Source organism: Chrysemys picta, chromosome 3 (genome assembly GCF_011386835.1).
Source record: "Chrysemys picta bellii isolate R12L10 chromosome 3, ASM1138683v2, whole genome shotgun sequence".
NCBI classification, from domain to species: domain Eukaryota; kingdom Metazoa; phylum Chordata; order Testudines; family Emydidae; genus Chrysemys; species Chrysemys picta.
The window spans coordinates 37544130-37557639 of record NC_088793.1 but is presented as its reverse complement, the minus strand read 5'-3'; the positions used below and the strand labels follow the sequence as shown (position 1 = coordinate 37557639).

Here is a 13510-nt window from a genome sequence, read left to right as displayed (position 1 = left end):
GTTCTTAGTATCTGGAGGACTGTGGTTACTCTCCCTCAAGGAACTACATACAATCCCTGGCTCACAGTGACAAAGTTAATATAAGAAGATCTCCTAAAGATATTGCAGGAAATTGTCATATTTGGCACAAGGGCTCTCTCTAAATACACACAATAATACTTAGCATTATACAGAGCTTAACATCTTTGCTTTACAAACATTAGCTAATTCATGCATCTTTTTTTCAAATTAATTAACAGTAATAGATTTCACTGTGCTATTGACTACAGCCAATCACGTTTTAATGACTAGGTGAAATAGATTATATGTAATACTTGAATAATTTTTATGAGGTGCAGTGCATCAACATTTGGAAGCCTTATCTTGCATTACTGATGATCAGCATCAGGAACATACTGTAGAACTTGAGCTTGAGTGTGACAGGGTATACCAGGCACTTTGAGGTCCCCTGCTGGAGGCCTCGCGGTCCTATCACACCCCGCCCTAGAAAAGAAACAGTGAAGGTGAGTCCTCCAGTCCAGCCTAGAGAGGCTGCAGGGAAGCAGCCAATCAGACAACAGCAGGCTCAGTTAAAAGGAGCTGCAGGGCCTGAGCAGATCAGTTGCTGGCTGGGACCAGAAGGGTAAAGAGGAAGGGGTTATGTGGGAAGCGACCCAGGGAATAGCAGCAGCAATGGAGTTGAAGGAAGCAGCTTGTGGCTGCTATTTGTAGAGTGCCTGTGTTGGGATCCTGAGTAATGGGCAGACCCAGCCCCCGCCACTCTCCCAAGCCTCGAGAAGGGGACAAGTTTCATGTAGAAGCCCAAGCACAGGGCTGGAATTTAAAGGGCTCTAGGGCTGAAGACCATGCAGAGGGCCAATCATTTGTTGGACTTTGTTACCCCAAGAAGGGACTGAACTTGAAGGAGTGATTTGGCTGCAGAGATGGGGCAATAAAAACTGAAAAGGCAGAGTCTCCAGAGATGAAGCCCTGGGCGCATTGCTCTATACCAGGGCAGGTATGGATTTAAAGCTAGCCGAGAAGGGGCTGAGGACTGAGCCCAGAGACAGGCTAAAGACTAACAAGGGCACAGGGATAGGAAGGGATTTGTTTGTGCATAGAGACTGTGTGTGACTTGGCAGAGGCTGGGCCACTGAAGTCCCACCTGACAAGGTTAACAGCCCACAGGGGGTGTTGGAGTAGAGAAAGATAGATTGAGTGCAGGTTCACATGGAACCGACAGGACATGCTCACAAGAAATGAGTGCGTCCCATCACAGTGAGTTGTCATGATATGTCATGTTCCAGGAATGATTTGTTTAAGTCTATTCACTGTATTAGAAACATGATCATACATGCTGTCCCCTATGGGAATTTTGGCATTGAAACTTGGCTAGTGCTTAGGAGAAATGTACAATTACCCATTGTTAAGAGGTAATATCTTCCTATAGTATACAAAAATCACTTAATAAAACTCATTAGGATTAAAAATATGATAGAGAAGCTGTCAAACATTTGTAGAGTTCAGAGTGAAAAATTTGTGTTTCAGAAGTAGTAAACAAATTAAATATATATCCAGCAGCCCATTAACTGTCACCAATTCAGGAAAGCATCTTGATTCAGGAAAGCATCTTGATTCAGTGTACCACTTAAGCATGTTCTTAACTTTAAGCATGTGCCTGAGTCCCATTGATGTCAATGGGACTCAAATACACACTTAAAGTAAAGTATGACCATAGGTTCGGTCCTGACTAGGGACAGAGTAGAGCACATGCATAAGTTCTTTCCTGACACAAGGCCTTAAACAACTTTATGTTGGAGTAAAATGTTATTAACCTGAGTAAAATAGTTTACATCTTTTACTTCTGATTCTAATGAAGGGAGAGAGTGTGTGTGTGTGTGTGTATCGCTAATGTATATTTAGTTTAGTTTCATGTGACACCAGTACACTAGTTTAACCTACATGTCAGCATGATTATCCTTTAGTAGTTACAATTCATTATGTCCTGTGGACCAAATTCTGCTTTCAGCTATACCCTCTATCATTTATGGGGTTTGGATCTGTGCATGTTACTAGCTTTTAAGAATTCTAATTCAGATAATCTCTGTAATATGTTGTAGAACACATTATATATAAAATATTATTAATTTGCAAAAACAACAGATATGAGATACATAGATGCTTCAAGGAAACTCTAAGGGAAAAGTGGAGAAGAGTTTAATACTCAGAAAGGGAATATGATAACAATTGTACACCTCTACCTCGATATAACGCTGTCCTCGGGAGCCAAAAAATCTTACCGCGTTATAGGTGAAACTGCGTTATATTGAACTTGCTTTGATCCACCGTCGTGCACAGCCCCGCCCCCCCCGGAACACTGCTTTACCGTGTTATATCCGAATTCGTGTTATATCGGATCGTGTTATATCGAGGTAGCGATGTATTTGAAATGTACATTTGAAATAGGTTTGCGGGCATGTAACTTAAAGCAAAACTTGATTTTTGGATGTTTAAAATCTAATACCCAAAATAATTTTATAGTTTGTTTGTTACAAATCTTCCTTTATGAGTATTAAACTCTTCCCTATTTTTTGTGTCTAAAAATATGAAGGTTAATGTTTGTAAAATGCTTTGAGACCCTCAGCTAAAGGTGACAAGTACCATGGAGAAATTATTATTTTTCCCTCTCATGAAAATTTTAAATTGAAAATTAGATATTTGCACTGGCTATATTATCAGTGTGCACAGCTGTTTACGTAGGTTTAAACAAGTTATGGGACTTGAGTATATGCAAAAAACTATAACAATAATTGAATTTTTTGGTTGCTTTATTAGTATACTAGCAAAGGGTTTCACTTTAATTAATATTGTTTGAACTGCCAATAAAACTCAGATTGTTTGTCAAGTGTCTCTCGCATTGAAATTTTGTGATTAAAAAAATCAAAGCCACATTGATTCTGTTTATTGATTTAATAATATGTTGCCCTTACAGTATCTTAATTTTTTTTTCTCCACTTATTTTCTTTATACTGTTCTGTGGCTACATTTAAGTATTTTAATATTTCCCACCTAGACAAGGTCACCATTGATCACCTAGAAGTCGTATAAACTAAGAATCAGTTATCAATAATGCTAAACAGGAAAACAATGGAAAGAACATTCAAAACTGAACTTTTAAATGTCCTATCCATCCATTTAGGTTTGTATCCATATTCCTTAGTGAAGGAACAGAAGTTCGACACCATGTTGAGTCAAGCACAAGGGTTTATTACGCACAGCGATGGCGGAGTGTCACTTTGCTTATTAGGCTCAGTGAGACACTGCTAAACAATTGATTACAATAGATTATATAGGGTGCCAATGGGCGGAGAGAAGCGACGGGGTGGGAGTTCTCGAGCCCCTGCATAGGTTCTAACAGCAAGACAAGATTAGCATAATAAGCCAATAGTCTAAAAGATTACATAATAGCTCCGCCCATAGCTCAGGTCAACATGTTTGCTAATACACAGGTGTTATTCCTCAGAATTCTCCTCTTGCAATGTGTAAGTTAAATCCTGATTTCAGGTCCATAGCGATGATAGCAACTCTTTCCAGACAGGTTGGTCCACAGGTACATTTCTGGAGGGTTTAAAGCAAAAAGAACAGTAAACAGTACACAACCATACACAACTGTGTGTGATTCACCTTTGCATTTCTGCAAACTAGGATTGGCATCTGTGAGGGAGGATACATCTGTGAAAGGGAGGATACTATAACTCACGCTATCATGTTAGGCCTCTCCCTGAACTCTGGTTGGCATTTGGGGAGTATGTACCATTACCTTCTTCCTGAACCAGGGAGCAGACTTTAAGGCTCTTCTCAGTGAGTTGTGTGCCTGTACCTCCTGATAGGCCCCCCAATTACTGCTCTCCATCTGCGATTATGCTGACTCAGCTTATCTCATGTATAGCTGAAACAAACAAGGTTGTCTCCTGTTTATCCCAGCTTTCTTTTAGCCATGGTCAGGCTTGACAAAGCCCTGGCTGGGATGATTTAGTTGGTGTTGGTCCTGCTTTGAGCAGGGGGTTGGACTAGATGACCTCCTGAGGTCCCTTCCAACCCTGATATTCTATGATTCTATGTATTGACCATTGTTAACTAGGCCTCATGCCTCAGACCAAGCCATGGAATTTAGGCCTATGTGGAAGGTTCTTACAAAGACTGTGGTCAAGATCTTACATACGTATTATTGGGATTTTGGCCCTTCACTTAGCATATCATCCATCTGTAGAGGAATATCAAGTCATTAATGCAACAATGAGTTAGAGCAGTCACAGGCGCCCGCCTCTATTTTTCTAATGAGCAGTGGTGCGCAAACTAGGAGGCACACTCCTCTTGCGGGGCACAAGAGGTTCTTTGGGGAGGCACAAAGGAACTGGGATCCTGCAGGACTCGCTGCCATAATAGCAGGACTTGGATAAAAAATAGAGTGGGTATTGCAGGGTGGTACGGGAGCAGGATTAAAAAAAGATAGTCCTCCCGTGCCACAAACAACATGAATGTCCCGATCAGCAGCCGCACCTCTCCCATCACCCAGCTATGAAGGCAGCACTGCTGCCAGCAGAAGCAGCATTGCCACCCTTACTTCTGCTGGCCTTCAGAACAGGCGATGGGGGAGTGTGGGGACAAATTCTGTGAATAGTAAGGGTGGCACAACTCCAAAAGTTTGCACACTCACTTAGGAGTTCTTTTACAGCCTAATGCTGTAATAGCTCCCGATAAGGAAGTTTTTCACTATATCTAACCTTCCTTGATTCCATCCAATTACTCCAAATTACACCTAAATAATTCTCTTTTATCTTTTGGGCCAAATTCTTCCTTGGAAATTATTCTGGACATTCCCACTAACTTTGGTGGGAATTGCATTTGTATGTCCAAGAAAATAATTTAAATTGTGTTTGAATTTGGTTTTTTGTATGCTTCAGATATTTGTAGACTGCTAGCAAGTCTCCCCTCATTTTCTTGTAGCCTTTCTATCTACGTTAGCTGTTTTAATTTTTCCTTATAAGTCAATCCGTCACAGTCTCTGAACCTGTTGCATAGAAAAATATTGATGATTTTTATTTCAGGAAAAGAAGAAAGAATGGAGCTTCAAAAATATGTTTGGATTCTTTCTCAAAAAGCCTGGAGAAGGTACGTTATGCAGTTATTGATGGATTAGAAAGAACTCCTGCGCAAGACAAATTTACAATAGAAAACTAATACAATCATCCTAATTTTGTGTTAGATGTAGCAGACTTTCATCTTCCTGCATAAACACTCCCAGTAAATCTCTGATTGTAGGTTTCATACACTGAATGATGTAGATTAGTAATCTCTTGAATCAGCAGATTTGAAATTTGAGCTGCAAGCCAGCATGTATAAGTGTATTGAACTGGCTGGTGAGGGTCTGAGTGAAAACAGGACTTAGCAACAGTTTTCTCCCTGCTGCTAAATTATGAATTTGCTCTTTGTCAGATTGTTAGCCAACTTTATTTCAAAGTTATTTTTATGCTGTCTCATATAGCTAATAGGTTGGCTAGTGCCCAGACTCTGGCTGCCCTCCTTGGCATGGCAGCAGCAGCACAGAAGTAAGGGTGGCAATGGGGAGTTAAGTTTGCTGTGAAAAGTGACATTGACAAATATCAGTTTTCACATTGCCTCCCTTACTTCTGTGTTGCTGCTGACAGCGGCGCTGCCTTCAGAGCTGGGTGCCTGGCCAGCAGCCGCTGCTCTCTTCTCTGCCTTCAAAGCTGGGTGCCTGGCCAGCAACCGCTGCTCTCTTCTCTGCCTTCAGAGCTGGGTTGCTGTATGTGTACTTGGTGTGTCTGTGTGTAAATGACTGCAGACACAAAGAAAGGGGGCCCAATCAAATAGTTTGAGAACCACTGCTATAGAGGGCTCATGGAATAATTCCACGTTGAAGCTATAGCCTGAACCCTAACTCTTGCCAGTTCTCTTGGGAATGCGTGCCACTGGAGCACAGGTGAATGGAAAAGAGCATGGATGGTATGACACAAGCCATCACCACGGAAAATAATTCATGCCCTGATCTGATGATGGAGGAAAGTTTTACAGTGAGGGGAAAGGGCAAAGCCACCGGTGTAGTGATGCTGGTGGTTGTAGTCACACATCTGAATGTAGGTGGCTCACAACACCAATTATAAATGCTTCATGGAATATTAGGACTTTATGCAACAACCCTACCACCAGCCGACCTGAGAGAGGCACAGCAGTTGTAAGGAAACTGGCGAGGTATAGGATTGACAGTGCTGCACATGGTGAAACCAGACTCTCTGACAAAGGGCAACTCGCAGAGATCAGTGCAGGGTACATATTCTTCTCGTGAGGTCACCATCCTCAGAGCCACAACAATTGGGTGTTGGCTTTGCCATTAGCAACTCCAGTGCTTCCAAGTTCGAAAGTCTATCTAATGGCATAAGTGATAGTCTTATGGCTCTGTGGTTGGCATTGAAACATAAGTGGTATGTTACTATCATTAGCGCTTGTACTCCTATAATGACAAATGCCGACAATGAGAAAGAAAAGTTCTATAGTGATTTAGACAAACTTATTGTGTCTACATCAGTATCAAATTGATTATCATGGAGGACTTTAATACAAGGGTTGGCAGTAACATGGAAATCTGGCAGCCTGCCATTGGACAGTATGGCACTGGAAAAGAGAATAGCAATGGAACTCTGCTACTTAGTGACTGTTAAGTGGCAATTAGTGATCACAAATACGTTTTTCTACCGACCAGACAAAAAACAAAAACAAAAAGAGATCATGAATGCACTCAAGACCCAAACAATGGGATCTTATTGACTACCATCCATCCGTAAGATCTACAGGATGTACAAATCATTGCAGCCATGCGTAGGGCAGACTGCTGGACAGACCATTACCTGATCTGCTCCAAACTATTACTAGTAAGTCGACCAGTGTGTCATAAGTCATCTAAGCCAATCAGACTACTTAACATAAAGCGATTACAAGATGAAGCTACACAAGTGGAGCTCTGTAATAATATTACTGCAGCTTTGTCTGACTGTGCTGGCTTGGCTACTACTGCTAATGTAAACAGTGGGTGGGCTACTTTTCATGACATGGTACATCAAGCTGCTCTTGACAATTTGGGTATAGCAAAATGACATCATCGATTAGTTTGACAAGAGTGGTCCAGAAATTCAACAGCTACTCACTAAAAAACATGAGCTGCATCCTCAAATTGTTGCATCCCATGTCCCTGTAGGCAGTTATAATATACAAGAATCTGTGTCATGAGTAGGGATCCTAATTTTCCATGTTAAAAAAACAAAGTTCTCCAATTAAAAAAAAAAGAAAAGAATCTTCATTTTTTTGTGATTAAAATGAAACACTGAACTTTAGTTTCCCTAGCTACAATATATAAGGTATCAGTTAAACACAATATTTTATTGATATATTTACAATTTTTAAGCAAGTTTGAAGCCTACTAGTGCCATCAATCATTATAATAAAATTAATAGAATTGCAATGTATATTTGTCTGCATTCAAACATAATCTACAGCCTTGCTGTATATGGTATAGAACAGCACATTAACATCAATGTGAAATTTGTCCTTGCCAAACTCAGTCTTTAGGGGTGATTTTTAAAGTTTTCAGCATCTTTTCATAACTTTAATTACTCATGTCTGGAGGCTGAAGTGAAATTTGAGATGCATTAAATTCCTATATGCTATGGAATAACCTTTATACACTGGAAGCAGTTTATTGGCGTATGTTTAGCCATGTAAATTTAAATCACATTAAAAAATCAGCCACAAGAGGGGGAGGTTGCTCACACTGAATAAGTAACACTGGTACTTTCAGTAAAATTTAATTAATAGATGTTTTTATTTTTTCACAAAATGTAAAAATTAAAGATTCTATAAAAATGCAAATTCCACATTTTTCTGTGAGAAATGGATTTCTAGGATCCCTGCTCATGAGATCCAATCTAAGCTTAGAGACATACAGAATCAATGGTGGAATGCCAAGACATATGAAATCCAGGGCTATGCCGACCCTCTTGAGAACAAAGACTTTGTGCTGTTTTGAAGACATATATGTTCCTACACATACCACTACAATGCCTTTGAAGAGTGTGGACAGCCTAACACTTAAGCAAGTTCTTAAATAAACTTCTGAATCAGGACTTGAGTTAGCTGTTTCATGCAGCCTTTCATGTCATATCACAGTCATATCTGATTTATAATACTGTGTGTATATCCTTCATAATTTCATAACATAACAGTAGGACACTGTGCCTATGCTTTCTTTTTGCAAAGTTATATTGTAAAAGTATTACAACATTTTGACCTTTTATTACATGAACACACCTCACTGGAAGACACATCTGGAAATAGTTTGTTATTAACTGTATTGTATTTTAATTATATGAATTATAAATTACATATTTTGGGTATTTTTAGATGCACATTTTTAAAGAAGTAGTTACATGTTCACCTGGCTGGTGTACATCAGGTGCATGCAGAGTTGTGCCTTTAAAAATCTGTTCTGTAACTGCTTCGTGTTAGAGAAATTTGCAGAGACATAGGGTCATATATTATTTTATATTCAAAATAACAATTTGTTAACATTTGATGACTGTGGTTGTGGTGCAAAGATTTATTTCCTTGTCAAGGCAGTGGACTCAGGCTTTTACTTACAGCAGGAGGGCTGCTTTAATGCTTGTCCCAGATAGTTATTTCATTCATCTAATTCATTCTGAACTGTCTTCTTCTTTTTTTCTTCCAATAGTGTGATCTTTACTACTACTACCGTATTCTAGCCATTAGCTATTCAGTGTGAGATAGACCTTCACTGTTTCACTTTTTCATGAGAATAATTATTTTTCCTACTGTCAAGGCTATTATGAGCCATTTTGTCAATGGTGAGGGTGTATTAATTTGGAAGGACAAGGAATAGTAATAATATCTTGATCATGGGACATTTATTTCTAAGGCTGTGGAGAGGTTATTAAATATTTCTGGCCAAAAAAGTCAGTTCAGAATATGAAAATCTTATGTGTGCAATACTAGCTCTTTGCTGATGTTCAGAGAATTGTAATCCTTCGCAGACATTTCTTCATCCAATCATTCTGATTTTGAGGGTGACTTCGACAGTCTTAGTTTGTATTAGGGGATGTTTGCATGGATTCATAGACCAGTTTGGGAAGAACAATGTTTACCACACTGACCACAGAGCCATTGCCTGGTTGTGTTGACAACTGCATGTTGTTTCTGTACCTGGTGCTGTGCTTCCAACTGTGCAATATCTTCTCAGAGTTGTGGACACCCATCCTTACAGCATGGTGCCATGTTATGTGGTCAGCTGCCAGTTGCTCGAAGGGTTGGGGGTTCTGGGGGGGCAGGAAGTGGGAGGGGCAGGGGCGGGGCTAGGGCGGGGCTCCTCCCGTCCTCTTTTTTGCTTGCTGAAATATGGTAACCCTAGACAAAAAGACCCTTGTAGCCCAGAGCCCCTACACTGGCCCCTCTGGAGGGGAAGCCCCAACTGCTCTTTTTTTAACTACAAAGCAGGAAGACAGAAAAAACATAGGCCGGGGAAGGGCTGCCAATGAAGAGTGAGAGGAAGAAATAAGATAATCCAATCACCTTCTGCACTCAACTGGACATGTGGATGTCTCACTGAAATCAATAGGAGCTCTATGTACATATCTGGGTACAGAATTGAGTCCATCATGTCTAGTGAACATTGACACATGGTTATTTAACATGGAAGTTGTTTTCACTTTCTCTTCCTGGAGCTACAAATGTTATTTCTTGAAAGGGTACTAGTTACTTTAATGAAACCACAAATTAGTATTTATATAGTGTTTTACATAGTTTAGGAAGACTATAGCTTATTGCAGTCAAAATCTGTATTATTTTAAAGGAAAATAAAGAATCTGATTATAAAATGTTTTATAACATTTATTTATTTTTTAGACAAAACGGGAGAATCCGAACAAAACCAGCCTGCGGAGGAACCCCTTCCAGAACAAATTAATGAAAAAAAAGGAACATAAAGAGATGATTTCAAATGTCATGTCATGTTGTGCTATAGAGGTACGAAAGATGTTAATACTTAATTTTCCCCTTACATTCTTCCTTTCTGATTTGCAAAATGAGCTGGATTGAAATGATTGACTTTAAGATTTTTTTAAAAACAATAGAAACTAAAGATTAAACATCCCTGATATTGAAAATGTCTCATTAATGTGCTGGAATATAAGGCCCATGCCTGCACTATAAACGTACACTGGTATAACTAAGTCGCTGAAGGGTGTGAAAAATCCAACCCCCAAGTGACGCAGTTATACTGACCTTACCCCACTCTCAGGAGATGGATTAACTATGCCTATGGGAGAAGCTGTCCCATCAGCATAGTAGCATCTTCACTGAAGCACTACAGCGGCACAGCTGCACTGCTGCAGCGTTTTAAGTGTAGACCTGCCCTAAGACTCTGGCATTTGTCCAAGGATCAAATGAAAATGTTCCTTTATTCCTAAATTGATTTGGGACCCAAATTTTTTGAATGCAGTTTTTTAATTTCACAGTAAATTTATAGATTTTGAAGCCAAAAGAGACCATGATAGTCTAGTCTGACCACCTGCATAACATCATAGAACGTCACCCCACCCATAACTTGTGGCTGAGCAAGTACATACCTTTTAGAAAGCCATCCAGTCTCGATGTAAAGATTCCAAGTGGGGGAAATGTTACTGAATTCCTTAGTAAGATGTTCCACTACTTAATTATCCTCCCTGTTAAAAATATCTTCTTTCCAGTTTGAACTTTTTTGACTAAATGAAGGAAATATATTTTGCCTAATAAATATAATACTTTACTTTGTACCATAAATGTAATAACTATGTGATATAAAATCATGGTGTTTGATCCATATTATTATTGCTGAAATTACTGCTTCAGGGCATGGATTTCCCCTACCCTTTTCTTGAGGATACCATCATATCTGGTAGCATCTATTGATTCAGCGTGTCTAGTATCCTGTTTGCAATGCTGTTCCTGAGGATGGGAAGGTGAAACAGCCATAACTGTGCTACAATCATCTCACAGTAGCTGCTGGACACTGGGCTGATCCTCAGGGCTGGCCAAGTTCTCCTGGACACAGAACCTGAATGGGAGCCTGAGGGTGGCTTTATGCTGTCTGTGGGTTTTCAGGAGGAGTTTAAGGTACAGGTTTTAATCTATAGAGCCCTAAATGGCTTAGCGCATATTGACCAAAGAAACCACCATCCCAGCATGCCATGCATTTGTGTGGTAAATCAGTAAAGGTGCTTGAGCTGATGCAAGAGGCCTCAGGGCTTAGGAATCTCCCTTGGTTTATAGTAGCACAGAGGTAGGGTATGCTGCAAAGCTAGTCTTTGATCTTTTTTGAAAAAAGCCGGAGGAGAATTGTGTGAGTGGTGAATTATTGGAGAGGGATGGTGATTTGAAGTTTTAAGTTGTCTAGCTTGCTGGTTATGGGATATACTGAATAGGACTGCTGCTATTTAAGGATACTGAAGTGTTATTTTAGAGGTGGGGTCTCTAATTTATGGGAAGGACTCCTAGAGTATATGACAGCTCAAGTGCCTCTGCTGAAATCCACTATGATAGTGTGGGGTGGGTTTTTCAGGTAGGTACATCCTAAACCATTAGCTTAAATTCCATGGGAAAAACCACAGGCAGCATAAAGCCACCTTTTTAGTTTGTGTATAAATGCAAATACATTAATAAATAACTCTTAAAAGTGAAACTCGTAAGCAGATGTGGGGGGAGGAGAGAAGGGAATGGAGATAAGCAAACCTGATTTAAACATTAAGTAGTTAGTCCTGATTGAGTGATCATAATAGTGCATCTCTATATAACTAGTAAAGCTCGCTACAGTGCTTGCAAATTCATATGGCCAGTGAGGGAGACAGTGTTGTCTAGTGATAACAGTATTGGACTGGGAGTCTAGGGACATAGAGTTCTACTACTGATTCAGCCACGGACTTGTTATGTGAACCTGGGTACGTGTGCCTCACTTGTGTGTAAAAAGACAGTAATAATGATACCTACTTTTGTATATTATTTTTAAATCCTTGAATGAAGGAGCTTATATAGGTGCCAATGAGTTTTATTTATCTGTCAATGAACTCTATCTCAGATCAGGATTGAGCTTTGAATGTCCAACTGTTTTAGATTGGGATTTTAGTAGGGTTTAGATTGGGATTTTAGTAGGTAAAGTGGCGAACTCTTCAGTGATAGTTTTTGTTTGCACACTTTCATATACATTTTGTTAGTCTCCTAACCTGCAATTTATAGTGTGATGCACTGTTCCAGAGCCCCACTGACTTCAGTGGGGCTCTGTGTATATGTAGCCATTTGCTTGTCTACTGTCACCTATAGGACCAGAGTCTTAGGCCCCAATCCTGCAAAGACTTTTGTGCCTGTTTAATTTTATGCACTGTGAAGAGTCCAACTGAAGTCAATGGGACTGTTCACAATGCATAAAGTTAAGCACGTTAGCAAGATTGAGGCTTTAGATTGTAAATTGTTGTTTGTAGGGATTGTGTCATTCTATGTGTCTATACAACATGTATCATATTTTGGGGGACTTCAGTAATAACAACAAACAACAGTCATCTATGTTTTGACATTATCTTTTCATTTCTCTGTTTCAGGATTTTAATGTTGCAGGCCAGGATGTAGTTTGCAACTCATGAAATATCATGTTTACTACAGGGGACTATCTTCCACACCATCAGTTAAGACAGTTCCTCATAAAGAAACAAACAATAAATTCCTCCATCTTTCTTGCACAATTAGAAGTGTAAACCTTTAGTGAGTGGTTATGTGATCTTTACTCATTCATTGGGTATGTATACATGCTTCCCATTAAGCCTTGGCTAGTACATTTGAGAATGAAGGAGTTTAATTAGTGACTGCCAAGTACTGTAATCTTTACTATCCATGTTGTTGATGATTAATTCTTTTTGTAATTTTCTGATGAGTTATTTCTCTGTTTGTGCCTAATCAGCAGGCATACTGTGAAATATAATTGCACTTGCAAGAAAATTACTGTCTCATGAGATGAATACGTTTGATGATTAAATTAGGTAGAATAAAGTAATAACAGTCACATACTCAAGCAGAATGACATGCGGATTCTTTGCTGTGGTTTGATGACCTTTATAAAAACAGAATAGCATTTTAGAAATAATCCAATCTATTTCAAGTCAGTCCCAACATAACAAGGAAATGTAAAGAATCCTCTATCAGCTATATGCTTTTGGAAAATGAAGGAATTTCCCCTTAGTTAAATTAAAAATACCAGCCTTGATTTGAGGTCAACATGACATAAATCACTGAGGTAGCAAAAAATTCTCAAACCTGATAAGAAAACATATTTGCTGCTAAATTTAATTACTAAACTTGATCAGAAATGTGCTTACAGCTTAGCATTCATATCAGCAAGAGACAGACTTCTGTGCAAACAAAA

The 13510-nt window shown here is 39.3% G+C and overlaps 1 protein-coding gene across 5 annotated transcripts in view; it reads left to right on the top strand.

Annotated features, from left to right (window-relative positions):
* Nucleotides 1-13159, top strand: part of DCDC2C (doublecortin domain containing 2C) — a 101607-nt gene extending 88448 nt beyond the window's left edge. For 3 of the 5 annotated variants that reach the window (XM_042848739.2, XM_065587743.1, XM_065587744.1), the window contains 3 exons: nt 5088-5151; nt 9970-10089; nt 12693-12830. In XM_042848739.2, the coding sequence (XP_042704673.1) occupies nt 5088-5151; nt 9970-10049 (144 nt within the window). In that variant the 3' untranslated portion in view covers nt 10050-10089; nt 12693-12830. Of the gene's footprint in view, nt 1-5087; nt 5152-9969; nt 10090-12692 lie in introns of all 5 variants that reach the window. The other 2 variants (XM_042848736.2, XM_042848738.2) reach the window with 1 other exon arrangement.
* Nucleotides 13160-13510: the final 351 nt, after the last annotated feature.